Source organism: Ambystoma mexicanum, chromosome 7q, assembly GCF_040938575.1.
Source record: "Ambystoma mexicanum isolate Mex_15411 chromosome 7q, UKY_AmexF1_1, whole genome shotgun sequence".
NCBI classification, from domain to species: domain Eukaryota; kingdom Metazoa; phylum Chordata; class Amphibia; order Caudata; family Ambystomatidae; genus Ambystoma; species Ambystoma mexicanum.
In genome coordinates, this window is record NC_090941.1 from 432,044,513 (window position 1) to 432,058,410 (window position 13,898).

Below are 13,898 nucleotides of genomic sequence, written 5' to 3' on the forward strand. Positions count from 1 at the left end.
TTTGAAAACAGAGGTGGGAGAGACAGGGAACTTTGGGGTAGGGGCAAGCCCGGGGTTCTGGCCTGACTCCAGGGGGCAAGCATGAGCCAAGCCAAAATATGGCCATGTGGCGGGAGATAAATAGAGGCGATGGTGGCGCAAGGGATGTGGGTGTTGGAATAGCACCAGTATGTTCATTTTTTGTGAAAAAGGGGATTGAGACACTGGATAGAGGATAGGGATATCAGCAGTGTTTTTTGGGGGGCAGACAACAAGGGAGAGGGGATAGTCGCCGGAGAATGGTGAGGCAGGGACAACCCTGGTGTTTTTGAGATTGAGCGGGGGGGGGTGGTGGGTGTCCCTCAGCATGAAAACAAGGAATGTGGAGTTTGGGAGGATGCAGGGACAGTGCAAGTGTTTTTTTTTTTTTAAAGGCTCTGTGATGAGGGGTGCTAGGTGAGATGGTGAGGTGAGTGAGCGGTGGAGGGGCACATAGAGATGACAGCAGGCAAAATGTGTTGTGTCTTAAATTCACCACTGGCTGCTGAATCGCCGCCCCAGGAATTGCTTCTGTTGCAGTTCCAGCCAATAAATGAGTGGCTGAGGTGGAAATGGAAGTCGAACGGTGCAGACAGGAAGACAGACCGCCACATTACTGTACATGTTTCCAGCACATCAGGCGGACTTTAAAAAATATATATTTTTATTTTTTACTCGGAATAATGGGGGGCAACCAGTGGGGATCATGGTTGGCTCCTGGTTTGAACGGGCAATAAACAGAAAGGGGATCAGGTCAGATCTCTGCAGTGCTCCCCCAGCTCGATTTAAAAGTCTGCATTTGTGGAATCGATGAAAGTGAAAGGTTTAATAATCAATATCTCTGGACTCTAATGAACATAATGTGCAATAGAAATATGAAAATGACACAAATGTGGGTGGCTGGGCTATGCATTGAAATGTTTTAATCATTGATGTTGTGGGATCACTATCCTGGCAATGGTTATCTTTTCAAATCAAGTAAATATATATAAAAAAAAAAATAAAAGACAAATTCTGGAGAATCCTAAGCCCTCTATGCAGATCACAGCCACTTCATTTGATTTCTTTTTTTTAATGGACAGAACCTTTCTGCATGCATTTTCCTAAAATCAGCAGCTCTGAAGAATCAATTGAAGAATTGATGAAGTTGACAACACTCATCCCAACAACCCACAGAATCTGAGGGCTTAAAGTAAGATTCTGCAGGATACACTGCAGAGGACCTGATGCATTGAGCATTGGCGAGGGACATAGGAAGAGCTCCTCTTTAGGTGAAATCTATGCTGGGGTTCTCACTCTCAAACATTGTTTACAGAATAGGAATTCTGGTTCAGAATGTTCAACAGATTTAAAATGTAATTGATCTTAGCGTCTACTAGATTTTTATTAATGATTTTCCAAACAATTGACATGAATTATTTATGTGGAAAAATGTTTTTATTCATATGCCTGTCCGGTATCTAACATGGTGTTTGTATTTGTGTAAGGTTTGCTGTAAACCATAAGATAATAAATGGATCCATAAACAAATAAACTGTATACAAAATCAGTTATTAGATAAGAAACATTCTAAATACAGGTAGGTGGGAAGGCAGGAGCAAGAAAATAAAAGGCGAAAAGCCAAAGCGGAATCCTAAATTCGAAGATTGGCTGTCAAGGGGTAAATAAAAGTCGATCAGGGTACCTTTGAAGCTGGGCGTGGACCGATCAAATTAAAGAGGGTCACCAAAAGTTAAGGGAATCAAAGAGCCAAGCGAACTGATCAATCAATAATTTACCTCATGGCATTTCCTCGCCCCAGCGGGTACTACAGATGTAATGCTACAAGTTATTGAGAAGTAGATATGTGTAAGAGTGATCCATGTACAGCAGATTGGCATGCTCAATCACGTTTACCTTTTAACAGAAAAAGAAGAGAGCACGCCACAGGAAATACTGTTGTAATCTGTTGGAGACGTTTATCACTCTTTATGAAAGCAGCAACATTCAGAAAACTGCTGTGCATGTGCCACTTTAAGACATTTACTTAGCTATGGATGTTCTTTTTCTGCATGTTTTCGATGATGCTCTTGTGTTTTTTATGTTTTTAAGGCATTAACCAAAGCCCAAGATGCTCAGTCTGGAGTAAAGAGATTCCATGATGAGGAGGGATCATAGACCATCACGGATGGTCTGCTAAATCAGGATGTTTGCTTTTTTTCACCACAAAGATATAGTCAGCTTCTGACTATGCTGTGATTGGATGAATTCAATATATCTAGGGAAGCAATCACATTTAGACCATTAGCATGCCAGCTTCATTCACCGAAAGCCACACAACGAAATCAAAGCATTGGGCTCCAAATGCTAGCATTCTCCATGCCCTTCTCTGGCAGAGGGTTCCGAGGCTGGTGGTGTCCTATCCGACTCCTGAAGTTCAGCATTAAGGTTTGTTTTGCCTTCAAACATTGCTCTTAGGATGAATTTAATGTGGCACATGAAAATATACATATGTTTCTTGTGGGTTTTACATTTCTGGAAACATAAGCCACGCCTTGCTTATTTATCCATTGCAAATGGCACTTACCTTTGACTTTAGTGCTTTGAAAACGTTTTGCCTCCTTATATGGTGTTTTAGGGTTATTGATATCTGAGCAGATACAGTCCTCTTCTGTAATTTAGAGGGAGTGATGCAATTTCCAAACAATACCCTGCATGGCGTCACAGCTGGAAATGATAATGTGGGATTGACGCCATTTTCTTAAACAGAGATTATAGCCAGATTAAAAACGTAATGTAAGATGATGCTAATCAAATATCTAAATATTTAATGCTGCAGCTAGAATGACTCGGTTGTACATAAAAAATCGATTGGCAGAGTGATCCAGTTCAAATTGCAGTCCCGAACCCCAGCTGTAACTCTGTGTGCCATGCACGCTGCTTTTTCTTAGACTGGTAAATAAGTAATCATAACTAAACACAGATAATGTGTTAACAGCAAACGCTTGCAAATCACCAGTGACAGAGAGCCTCAAGGTAAATTGCTTTCACAGCCCCATCTCTGATTCATTCTGTTGGTGTTTAATGACTTCTGGTTTCGGATGGGTGCCATAAATAGTGTGGCGTGTTTAGTATGCATTAATGGTCTAAAAAAAAAAACACTCACGCCACGTTGATTTTGTTTTCGTCTTCTCGTTTTTTTTTTTTTTTTGTCAAAGTCAGGCTATCTCACGCGAGCAAATGTTATTTAATCTCGGTAGCTTGCATTATGTCTAACCATCACTGGAATCATTTGAAAGGAGTATGATTGTGCGGAAACAAAGGAATGCAATTTACTGATGAATTCTGGTTATAAAGCTGAAAAAGGAAGAACATTTTGATTTAATAGCTGCTGCAGAGGACAAAAAACAACTATCTAGCAAAATAGTTTATTTGGTGGTATGTCTACTACTTCTTCATCAAAATCAAACCATTATTGTCTTTATCTTTATATCACTATATGTTTGCAGATTATGTGATAATGTGCTCAAAGGTATGTGTGAAGGTAGCTTAACACTCAAGGCTGTATGAGTATACTCTTACGCACAGAATTGGCGTGTGGACATTTGGTCTTAGTACAGAGGCTAGCAATCTGATGGTGTAAAACTGGAAAGCAATGAATAATGGCTTTATTGAAAGAAGAAGTTGTCAGTTCAATGTTCTATTAAATAAAGTTCTTGCTACTGATAAAGGTTGAGACCTCTGTCTTGGAACACTAGCATGGGGAATTGGTCACAAATTTGGAAAGTCTCTTCAATTGAACAATTGGTTTTTAACATTGCTATGAAGACATTTGTATTTTTTTAGCCTTAAAAATATTCTATTTGCTTCTATTCGCATCAGAGAAAGGAGATATGCTGTTGAGGTTTCTTGAGTGAAGACAATCAGGACTCCATCCCTGAAGAAAGGACAACACGTGAAGACCTACACACTCATTTCATATTTTGAGCAGAAATCAGGAAAGCAGGTCGTCTCCAAACATGACCCGAAGCCTGGTCTTGGCTTGAGGACTTGAGGGCTGAACAGTGGCATACATCTTAGTATCATTCGTAAATGTAACCAAGAGCATTAGCTATACATTACCAGCTGCAACAGGTTGGAGTAAAGAGAGGTTTCAGGAACGCGTTCAAGTGGAATATTTGTTATTACGTTTGGGTTGTAACAGGTTCTTCTACACGGTCTTGTACATAACCATGACTGATTGGCATATGTTTTACTCACTCACGTGTATCCATGGGCTCAATGACGCACATTTTCAACGGATTACGCACCACATCATTTTGAAGACCTAACATTAAATGAGACTTTGCTCAGAGGCACCGCTTCCCGCTCTTCACAGGGAAAAGGGAAGCAGGAACATATCAACTCATAGAATCCTACAGCGACTGAGGCAACACTTGCCATTTACAATATAAGCCAAGATATTTTTGCAACACAACTATATATTAATTTAATAAAATACACAATATAGCTCTTATACACTCAACAATTTGGCTCATATGCACTGAATCTGCAATAAATCAATAAAAATATGTCATTTTTGATGTAAACACATTAAATCTTCTTACATTTGCACATTTAAATGACAGGGTGGTCTGTGTTGATGGTTAGGACATTTTCACGTTTCAGAGCTATTTTAGTGTCCAAAAAAGAAGAAAGAAGGGTTAATATTGACAATATCCTCTGTATGACTCCCTCACATTTCAGTATATACTCAAATCCGCCTTAGGTCAGAACTGACATTTACAGAATACATATGCAAATTTTTGTTGGAGACTAAAACGCTGCAAAGGTGTACAAAAAAATGCCATCCTTTTAAAAAAGTGAATTAGCATATGCATGTGCAGGACAGAATGAACGATATCATTTTACATTGAACTTTTCATGTGACATTACTAAATGGGCAAGATGTGAGTTATTGAAGAATGAACTGGAATGTTGATATCTTCACACTTTGTGGCAGATAACTTTGTACAGAAATGTATACCACACATGGGTGCCGATGTTTGGTGTAGCTAGAACGACTGCAAGGATCGTTTCAGACTCTCAGTAGAAGCCTGTGATGTGTGCTAGGAACCCACCACAGAAACAAGTCAACCCACCTTTTCATTGGGTTGGTCAGTAAACAGTGAAATCAGCAACAACCACAGAGACAGTCTTACAATGTCAGAAGAAGATCCATCTTGCTTTCCCCATACCTTCCTATCAGATTGTCAAATTGTCACAATTTATATTCCTCATTATTTCATTGACTCAGTTCTTTTGTCATTTTGGTTAAAACGTAACCAGCGTTATAAAGAAACAGTAGTGAAAAGAATATATTGTGGGCACTTTAGATGTTCATGAAAAGCCATAAAGCAGCAGTGGCCTTTCTCCTTCCCTCCGAAACCAGTGTAATCAGGGGCGGACAATCGTTTTCTCCATAGAAGAGGCAGTGAATCCCACTTTCCTGTCTACTTTCTCACAGCCACTGGGTCGCATCCTCTGCAGTCTTGTAAAAGCTTGTCGATCTCCCGCACAACTTCCTCAGCATCCACTGACTCTCGACCGGGATCTCGGTTCGAGTGATCCAACTGCTCTAGAACAGAGTCCATCTCGCTTGAGTTTTGGCTCACCCTTGAGTGCACATCGGCAAAGGCCTGTGCCATGGGATCCGACACAATGTACTGAGGGTCTTTTGCCTGCTTGCCAGGTGACAGGTACTGGCTGTCAGCGGGCAAGTACTTACTGCTTGTTTCAGCCAGAGCTCCAGGTTTGGCTCCGCAGCCCTCAATGGGTCCTTTTGTGGAGGAGCAAGGCTCAATGCATGTCTTAGTTGGGCTATTTGAGGCTGAGGGGACCTCCTGAAGAAGAGGACTCAGGGCACGCTTGGCTTTTAAATAAGGTTTAACATTGGCAATGAGAATGGTGTGCTCTCGTTTGTCTTTTCCGAAGGTACAAAAAGTCTTTTTCCCAGTGGGGTTCACAGTTTCATATGTCTCAGTCTCAACGTTGGCTTCCACCGTGGGTACGAACAGATTTGTGCGATAATCTGCATTTTCTGCCTGGTTCGCTGGAGGGAACTGCGGCATCCAACACCTGTCAGAATGCCCAAGCACTCGGCATTCGTCCGTGCAATTAACACACTCTTCCTGCTCTGTAAGACAAATAGAAAACAGCTCTAATTATGTCAGATTCCTGAGACCCAAACTAAGGCAGCAATCAACTCAGCGAGGCCAAATCTGACCTCTTGTCTCTTTTAATTATAAACACAGACAGAATCATTGTAGCATTTCATGGGGCGGCAAAGAAAAAGCAGCTGGCTGAGTCAACGGGTGTTTATTTCCGCTCTATTCTTTACATACTAAAGCATTCCGAAAGGCCAAATAGCTCCCAGAAAAGGGTGACTGGAGAGATAATGGCGTCCCTTCTGCAAACTGCCCTTGCAACAAAGAGTCCATGATCAAAATGCATTACATGTTTAAGACATTGGAGCAGCCAAAACGCTGCCAACAAGCACCAACCCAGGACATGGGTGAACGTCATCGAATGCGAACAGTGTTTGATATTTTACTTATTTCCGGTACACTATCCAATGTATGCAACGTGATGTCTGACAAATGACTGTGAGTCAACATGCATTTACTTAATCAATTTCTCTTTCCTGCAGAAATTGTGTCAGTTCGTTTCGCTGTCAAGCAAAAAGATGCATGCACGCTTGCACTCCTGTAGACGGTATCTTATTATGTCAATTTTTGTTTGTGTTTCCCATGGTACACGAAGCAGCTTCTGTGCACTTAGCTGCTGAAAGTCTCCAAATGCTATAAGCATGCATTTTCTTTTAATTTCGATTGTGTCCTTAAACAAAACGGTTGAGTTTATAGTTTTAAAACATGCACAATGCGGGCGGGACGATCAATCAAGGTTTTGCCTCTCCTTAAACCCAAACAATTCATAGTCTCTAAATACATCATGTTGTTGCTTGGGAGCTTCCTGTCTGTAAAACAGGCTTTAAGGAAGCTTCTCTCGGGATGTTATTCACATTCACAGCAAGAGTGTGGGGCCCTCGCATACTCCATCCTTCCGCCCATTGTGCAAATGGACAAGTGCCACAGCACATAAGACGAGCTCGGTGAAACACGTCATCACTGTGCCATGGCCTGATCCTTAGCTATATAGTCATACAGGATGTAAATGATGCCGGAAGACCTCCACCCTTGTAAACATAAGAAATGACTCGGGCAGACAATAGTCCGCTCTACTACGTGAACCTCTGTTTATTTAATAGCTATACACAGAATCCCAAGAGTGGAGTAAGTGCATGGCCAGAAAGAGCCCCCTAGCACCGACCCCTGAGCGACAAGCACACCTGGCCAGGAAGGCTATTGTCTCCCTCTCTGTCATAAGCTCGGGGAGACTTCTTGAGTTATCAGATGTTGACATTTAATATTATGTTGACAAAACCTTTCCTATTTGACATCCTTCATTAGCCTTCCGATACACAGGTGTTTGCAAGCTTAGCCTTGCAGCATCAACTAATTAACCCCCATTGTTCAAAGTGAGAAAATGGGCATGAGCAATGCTCAGATGTGCGTTCCCGATTTACTTCCATTGGCCTGCTGCCGTTTTCCCTGGCATGCTATGGCGCCAGGGCTTCATTCCCAAGGGCCGGTTATGCCTTGCTTGAGGTTTGACCGAGTAGAGAACCTCACAGAAACTACGCGCAACTGTATGTCAACACCTATATGAAAAGAAGCATCACCGATTGACTTCCTAAAGTAAACTATAAAGATAACCTCGCTAACAGACTGACTCAATCACTCGTCCACACACTTAATCACCTCACTGACTCTATACTTCCAATGGGCATTCCACCCCAATATCCTAACCTCAACATACAACTGGCTCGGTATCTCAATTGAATGTGTGTTCACCCAATAGAATAAGTACTGCTTTTGTGGTCCGACAGGTGTTTTGCACTACAGCTCCCATTATTCTCTGCCACTGATATTGTGACATTCAGGATGGTTTGGACTACCACTCGTATCCTTCTTCAATATGTTGGTTAGGGCTAATGGGTGTTGTAGTTCAAAACAATTCAAGGACCATGGGACCTCATTCAAGTGTGGTGGTCTGGAAACAAGGGGGTCGGTAAGCATACCGGCACCCTTGTTTCTGGACCACCACACTATGAGTCTGTCTGCAGGGGCTGTTGCGCCCCGCAGGGTCAGACTCGCCAAGCGCAATGGCCCCTGCAGACAGACTTTTCACAGACGCACCATCTCCCCCTCCCATAGAGTTCTATGGGACTCCATGGCAATGGGGAGTTACCAAACCCGCCGCCTGACTTCCCGCACCACCAGGAATGTCCCGGTGGCACCGGGAAGTCAGGTGGCGGATTCAGTGTTTCCGTGGTTGGCAGCACCGCCGACCATGGAATGAGGGTCCATACATTGAATGCATGTGACTTAGGGGGTTTTCAGGTTTCGGATTTGGATCAGGCAGAACACCATTCATCATTTCAGTCTTACAAGATTGCCAACACGAACAAAAGTATTTTGGGCAAAAATACAATGGGTAAGAGAGCCAGTGGCACGCTGTTTTAAAAAAAAATAATTAGTGAAACATGTTCATTGGTCTTGGTTTCGGCCATAGCCAGTGGAGCTTTAGAAAGCTGGCTGAAAGGGCCCGTGGGATCTGTTTAGTTACCAGGGAGGGGGATATGGCAGTTGTGGCCACGGGACATTGTTGGCCTTCCTCTTCATTAATAATTGTTGAAACATGCACGCCATTGGGATTTTAAGAACATATAGAATAACAAAACCCTTGACATTCAGTAAAAAAAAAAAGTGAGTGAAAACAGTGTAAAGATGACTCAATTTATCGAAATAAAACCCTCAAAATTCAGTGAGTGTGGGAAATGTCAACCTTCTTAACTTGGAGTTCCCTGTGTTGCTAAACCTGTGACCATTTATTCCATTACAGCAGGGATTAACAATAAGAAAGAAAATGCTGTAACGTGGATCATTTTGGATAAAAGACCCTTAAATCCACCTTAATTGCCTTTAAGTATGATTTTCTTGTCCTTTCTGCATACCGACTGGTAATAACTGGTCTGCCTGAAATATAGGCCTATGTAAAGTATGTGTCATAAGCAAGAGTTAAGGGCCATTTCACTCCAGTGCCGCCAACCACTGAGGGCTTTACCATCGCTAGCACAACAGGGTGACATCTGAGATGCTAAAGGTCATGTTGGGAGGAAACAAAAGTCTGCGTGGAGCGCTAGACATGCTTTTTCCCCTCAAAACATGCAAATAGGATGACTGCCATGAAAGTTACCCACTTCCAATTCTTTTTGGGCAAATTACTGCAAAGATGCCAAGTGCAGAGCTGCATCTTAGTGAAGTGCATTGATTTGGGTTAAGGTAAGGGAGCTTTATTTTACTTTGTGGACACTGATATGATATGATGTGATATGGCACTTATAACGCGCCTATACCCAAGTGTTTCAAGGCGCGACGAGGCAAGGGAGGGGGAACAGAGGGAAGACAGATGATCTTACAATTGCGAAATAGGGAGTGGGCAGTATCAGGAGAGAGTTAGGAGTGGAGAAGGAGTCACTCCAGGCAAGCCTCCAGTATGTGGGCTCATACCATCAAGTTAAGTCTGTGATCCAATCTATCTGGTTGGTTGACGGCACCTACTGGGTGCTAATAAAGAAAATAGCATTGTTGTATATTTGCCATGCGATTGAGTTTTCTTTTGCCAGCATAGTCTTTTGCACTCTGCATCCACACTTAACACCTTACTCTGTTGAGAATACAGATGCTCAATGTCCCTGCATCTGGGGAGGATTGCCACCTGGAAAGTATGTAGAAGCCCTGGCATTTTTTGTTTATTATTAGATAAATAAAATGATGCAGGTATTTCCATCTGAAAAAAAGTAAATCTGCTAATCAGTTTCCCTTTTCAGAAGCTCCATGCCAAAAGCATAGTATGCACCTGTGCCCTGCTGGATCACTAGTCTGATCTGCAGCACCTGCTCTAGCAGTGGCAAAGAGCCGGTTCAGATGACACCGGTGCTCATTTGGCAGCTGCAGTGACGGTCAAGTCTCTGAAGCACAAGAGATGCATTTAAGACATGCACCCCTGAACAAGAAATTACGTAACTATGAGAATGCTGTTCTGGTGGCAGGTTCAGATGTAGTTATAAGCCATACCTGACTTTGCTGTATGGTGGCCAGCATCTCTCATAATTATTCAAGGCACATTCATATTATATAACATAGGTGTAACCCTGTGAGCCCTCCCAGCTGTGGAAAGTTATGGTTATTCCCCCAGGCAGGCTATCTGGTGCTGCTGCTAGCAGGATTATAGCCTTGGGGGTCGCCTCTCTGTGTTCTGTTGTGAGAGCTGGTAACACTATCCACAGAGAGACAAGCTCTACACAGGAACCTTCCCTGGGGAAAGGACTCAAAAAACATACCCATTGACAAATGTAGCAGCCTTTCAACATAGGGCTGCATACCAAAGTGGCTTTTGAATCTATTGAGAAGGGAAGTGGGTTGAGTTAGTATAGTCAGTGGTAGCTCCTTAGAGCTGGAGGAAGGTTCCGCTACCTTGTTTCTCTCGTCCTCTTATCTTTCCTTCATGCTCCCTTTACTGCCTGTAGTACAAAGCACTTGGGGTGTGATGCCAGAAGGCAAAGCCCATTTGTTAGAAGGACATGGATTGGACCCTTAAGGGAGGCTTGCTTTTTCCCAATCACCTGCAGACTTTTGTCATTAAAAGAAGGGATCTGCCAGTCACACTGGTGCCCAGACCCTTATCATGGTGAAAGACTCCTGGAAGTGTGCATCAGCCTTCCTTTCATTGGGAGTCCGCGAACAAGGTGGGTGCACACTTGTCCCTGAGACCCTTTAGAGCAACTCAGAGCACATTAGAGACAAGGCAGCCAGGATTCCTGCAGTTCCCATCATCAAAACACTATAAACCTCTATTTGAGCCCAACCAACTGCATCAAACCACCAGGACCCATTGGAGCTGCCTTTGGCACTCACCAAGCTCTTCGAACTCGAACTTCATGTTCAAACCCATTCACCACTGTATTGCATTAGCTCGGCATACCGTTGCCTCTGCTTGAAATACACGCTATTGTTGCATCTGCCGTCTTAGAACCACCACTTGTCCCACCAGCATGTTTGCCTCCCATCGTCATTACCAGCCAAATTGACCCTAGTGGGTCATGGAGCCCCGACCATTGGACGTTGCATCAATCTGCTTGAGCCAAACTGTGCGCCCAGGAACCAGCCTATTTGTGTCTAATCAACCATCAAACCGATCCCAGTGGTCCCTGCAGCCCCTAGAGTGCTTTATCTATCCAATCCCATAGAAATGCATATCCAGTCACCAGCATTTTCAGAGTCGAACCGACTGTCAAACGGAACTGGATGGCCCTCTCAATCTGCTCTTCTTCAAGCATTGCCTTCAAACTGCAGCAAGAACCTGTTCAACCCCTGCTCGACACCACTTCCCATTTACAACGATGCAACGATGCACTCAAGCTGCTTCAAACTTCACAAATAGCACCAAACAGCCTAGTTTGCCATTGTTGAACCACCAGGAAGGTACTGTTAACCCACAACTATTTGGTCTAATCTGGACCCTAGAGACCGGTTAGGGCACATGTGCACCTTTTTGCTCAATAGATTCCCTTTGACAAGAACATTGTGGCAATTGAAATTGGCCTTCACCTCTGCACTATTGCCAAAAGGGCTTTAATCAGTCTTTTCTTGCATAGGGCCTCATTCTGAGGTGGGCGCAAAGGGATACCAGGCATCGGTAATGACACCGGTGCCGGTAAAACCTTTGCACCCTATTCCTATTCCCTTAGCGGGTCCCTCCCTTAACGCCTGGTTTTACCAGGCGTCATGGACGGGACCCGTTAAGGGATACCGGGGTCAATAACGGTACCGCAATTTGCAGTATCGTTATTGATGCCTTCCCCCTTCCCATTGAGCCCTATGGCGGCTCAAATGGGAATGGGAAATGGCTTTTACAATGGGGATTTACCGGTCCCGCCACCTTCGGACTGGACGGTAAATCCCCATTGAACGAGGATGGACACAAGCCTCTATAGGAAATATAGGACTTTGATGGGTCAAACTGCAGGAGAACGTGCAGATGAGAATGTATATGTTGTGTTATTTTCCACCTTACAAACCAAAGGAGAATCTTCTACATGCAATATTGAAGCTACCCCACCCGGGCCAAGAGCTAGCTGCCATGAGACACATTTGTATCTTGTATTTATTTGAAGAACAGGGATGTCAATATGGAATAGAAATGACTACAATAACACATTTACAGATGGCAGCGGCATTCCCACAAAGGGTGCCTGCACAATAGCACAAAGATGAGAACAAGTAGTGAGCCAGTTTATGAGGGTATAAACAATTGACAAATACCAGGGACAAAACGAAACAAACAGAAATAAAACATATAAATATAACAAAACAGGTGAGCTACTAAGGTACCAAAGGTACCTACTAAGGGGTCAAGATCTTCAGACTAAATTGGAGTATTTGAATATACAAAATTACATTATTAAGCATCACTGGAGGAGTTGATGTGTTCCGGCAGGGATGATGAGGAGAGCAAGGGGAGCTCCAACTGACCATTCCAACAAATGTCCCTACCTCATAACTTGAAGGAACCATACAGAAACTAAAGAACAGTATGATGATGGCTGAGAAATTATGGGATCTGAAGAACATGAACAAATAAGTGCCACAGAGGAAAATTGTAATAGAGATGCAAAGGGGACATAGTGGTTAATTTATGGAATCAACAAGCCTCAATTGACAAGTGAGAACAGAACCACTAGATTAAAGATATAATGGCATTAAGACTTGCTAATGAGCAATGAAGCATTTGTTTGTGTATGTAGGAATCTGATGAGGAGAATTAAAATAAAGAACCAAGCGGCTAGCATATGGGGGACAACAATAGGGCTCAACGCCACAGAAATTACCTGATACAGACCCCTTTAGTGGGTTGAGGAACCACAAAGCCGTGGATAACCTAAGCAGGTCTGGGATTCGAGGAGGAAGGAAACAGGGCCACACACCAGAGCCTCCTGAATATTTGTTAATGAATTACAAGATTTCAAAGAGTTGTGACAGTGTGTGTCTGACAAAGGCTTCAGAAAAAAACATATTTCAATAATCTAGTCACTAAAAGTGATATTTAAGAGGCAATAGCCATTAAGATCAGATGCTTATGGTTAATGTTGTGGTGCATAGGAAGAGGTTGAGCCATCTACAAATCCGATAGAAAAGCCCAATTTTATAGATCAGTCTTGAAACGGAGACCAGCATTGTATCAGATTCTCCAGATCACATTTCTTGGATGATAAAAGGGGAAGGCAAGCAACATTGTGCAATGCCGCCTCCACTCGCACACCCCTCCAAACACACACACACCAGGTTATCATTTGGTAAGAGGAATGAGGACTAAACTAATATTTTCTGAAAGTGAGTCTTGATAAGATAGAGACATTTCTCAGTAGCATACGAATTATAGCAGAGGTTATAAAATCAGACGTGTGAGTGAAGACTTGGGGAAGGATACACATTTACTTCAGACGTGTGAGTGAAGACTTGGGAAAGGATACACATTTACTTCAGACGTGTGAGTGAAGACTTGGGAAAGGATAAACATTTACTTCAGACGTGTGAGTGAAGACTTGGGAAAGGATACACATTTACTTCAGACGTGTGAGTGAAGACTTGGGAAAGGATACACATTTACTCCAGACGTGTGAGTGAAGACTTGGGAAAGGATACACATTTACTTCAGACGTGTGAGTGAAGACTTGGGAA

At 43.0% G+C, this 13,898-nt stretch overlaps 1 protein-coding gene across 6 annotated transcripts in view; it reads right to left on the reverse strand.

Annotated features, from left to right (window-relative positions):
• Positions 1–4,458: 4,458 nt before the first annotated feature.
• PCDH17 (protocadherin 17) overlaps positions 4,459–13,898 on the reverse strand; it is a 309,624-nt gene continuing 300,184 nt past the window's right edge. For 3 of the 6 annotated variants that reach the window (XM_069640732.1, XM_069640731.1, XM_069640733.1), the window contains one exon: positions 4,459–6,172. In XM_069640732.1, coding sequence (XP_069496833.1) covers positions 5,490–6,172 — 683 coding nt within the window. In that variant the 3' untranslated portion in view covers positions 4,459–5,489. The remainder of the gene's footprint in view (positions 6,173–13,898) is intronic. The other 3 variants (XM_069640734.1, XM_069640735.1, XM_069640736.1) reach the window with 2 other exon arrangements.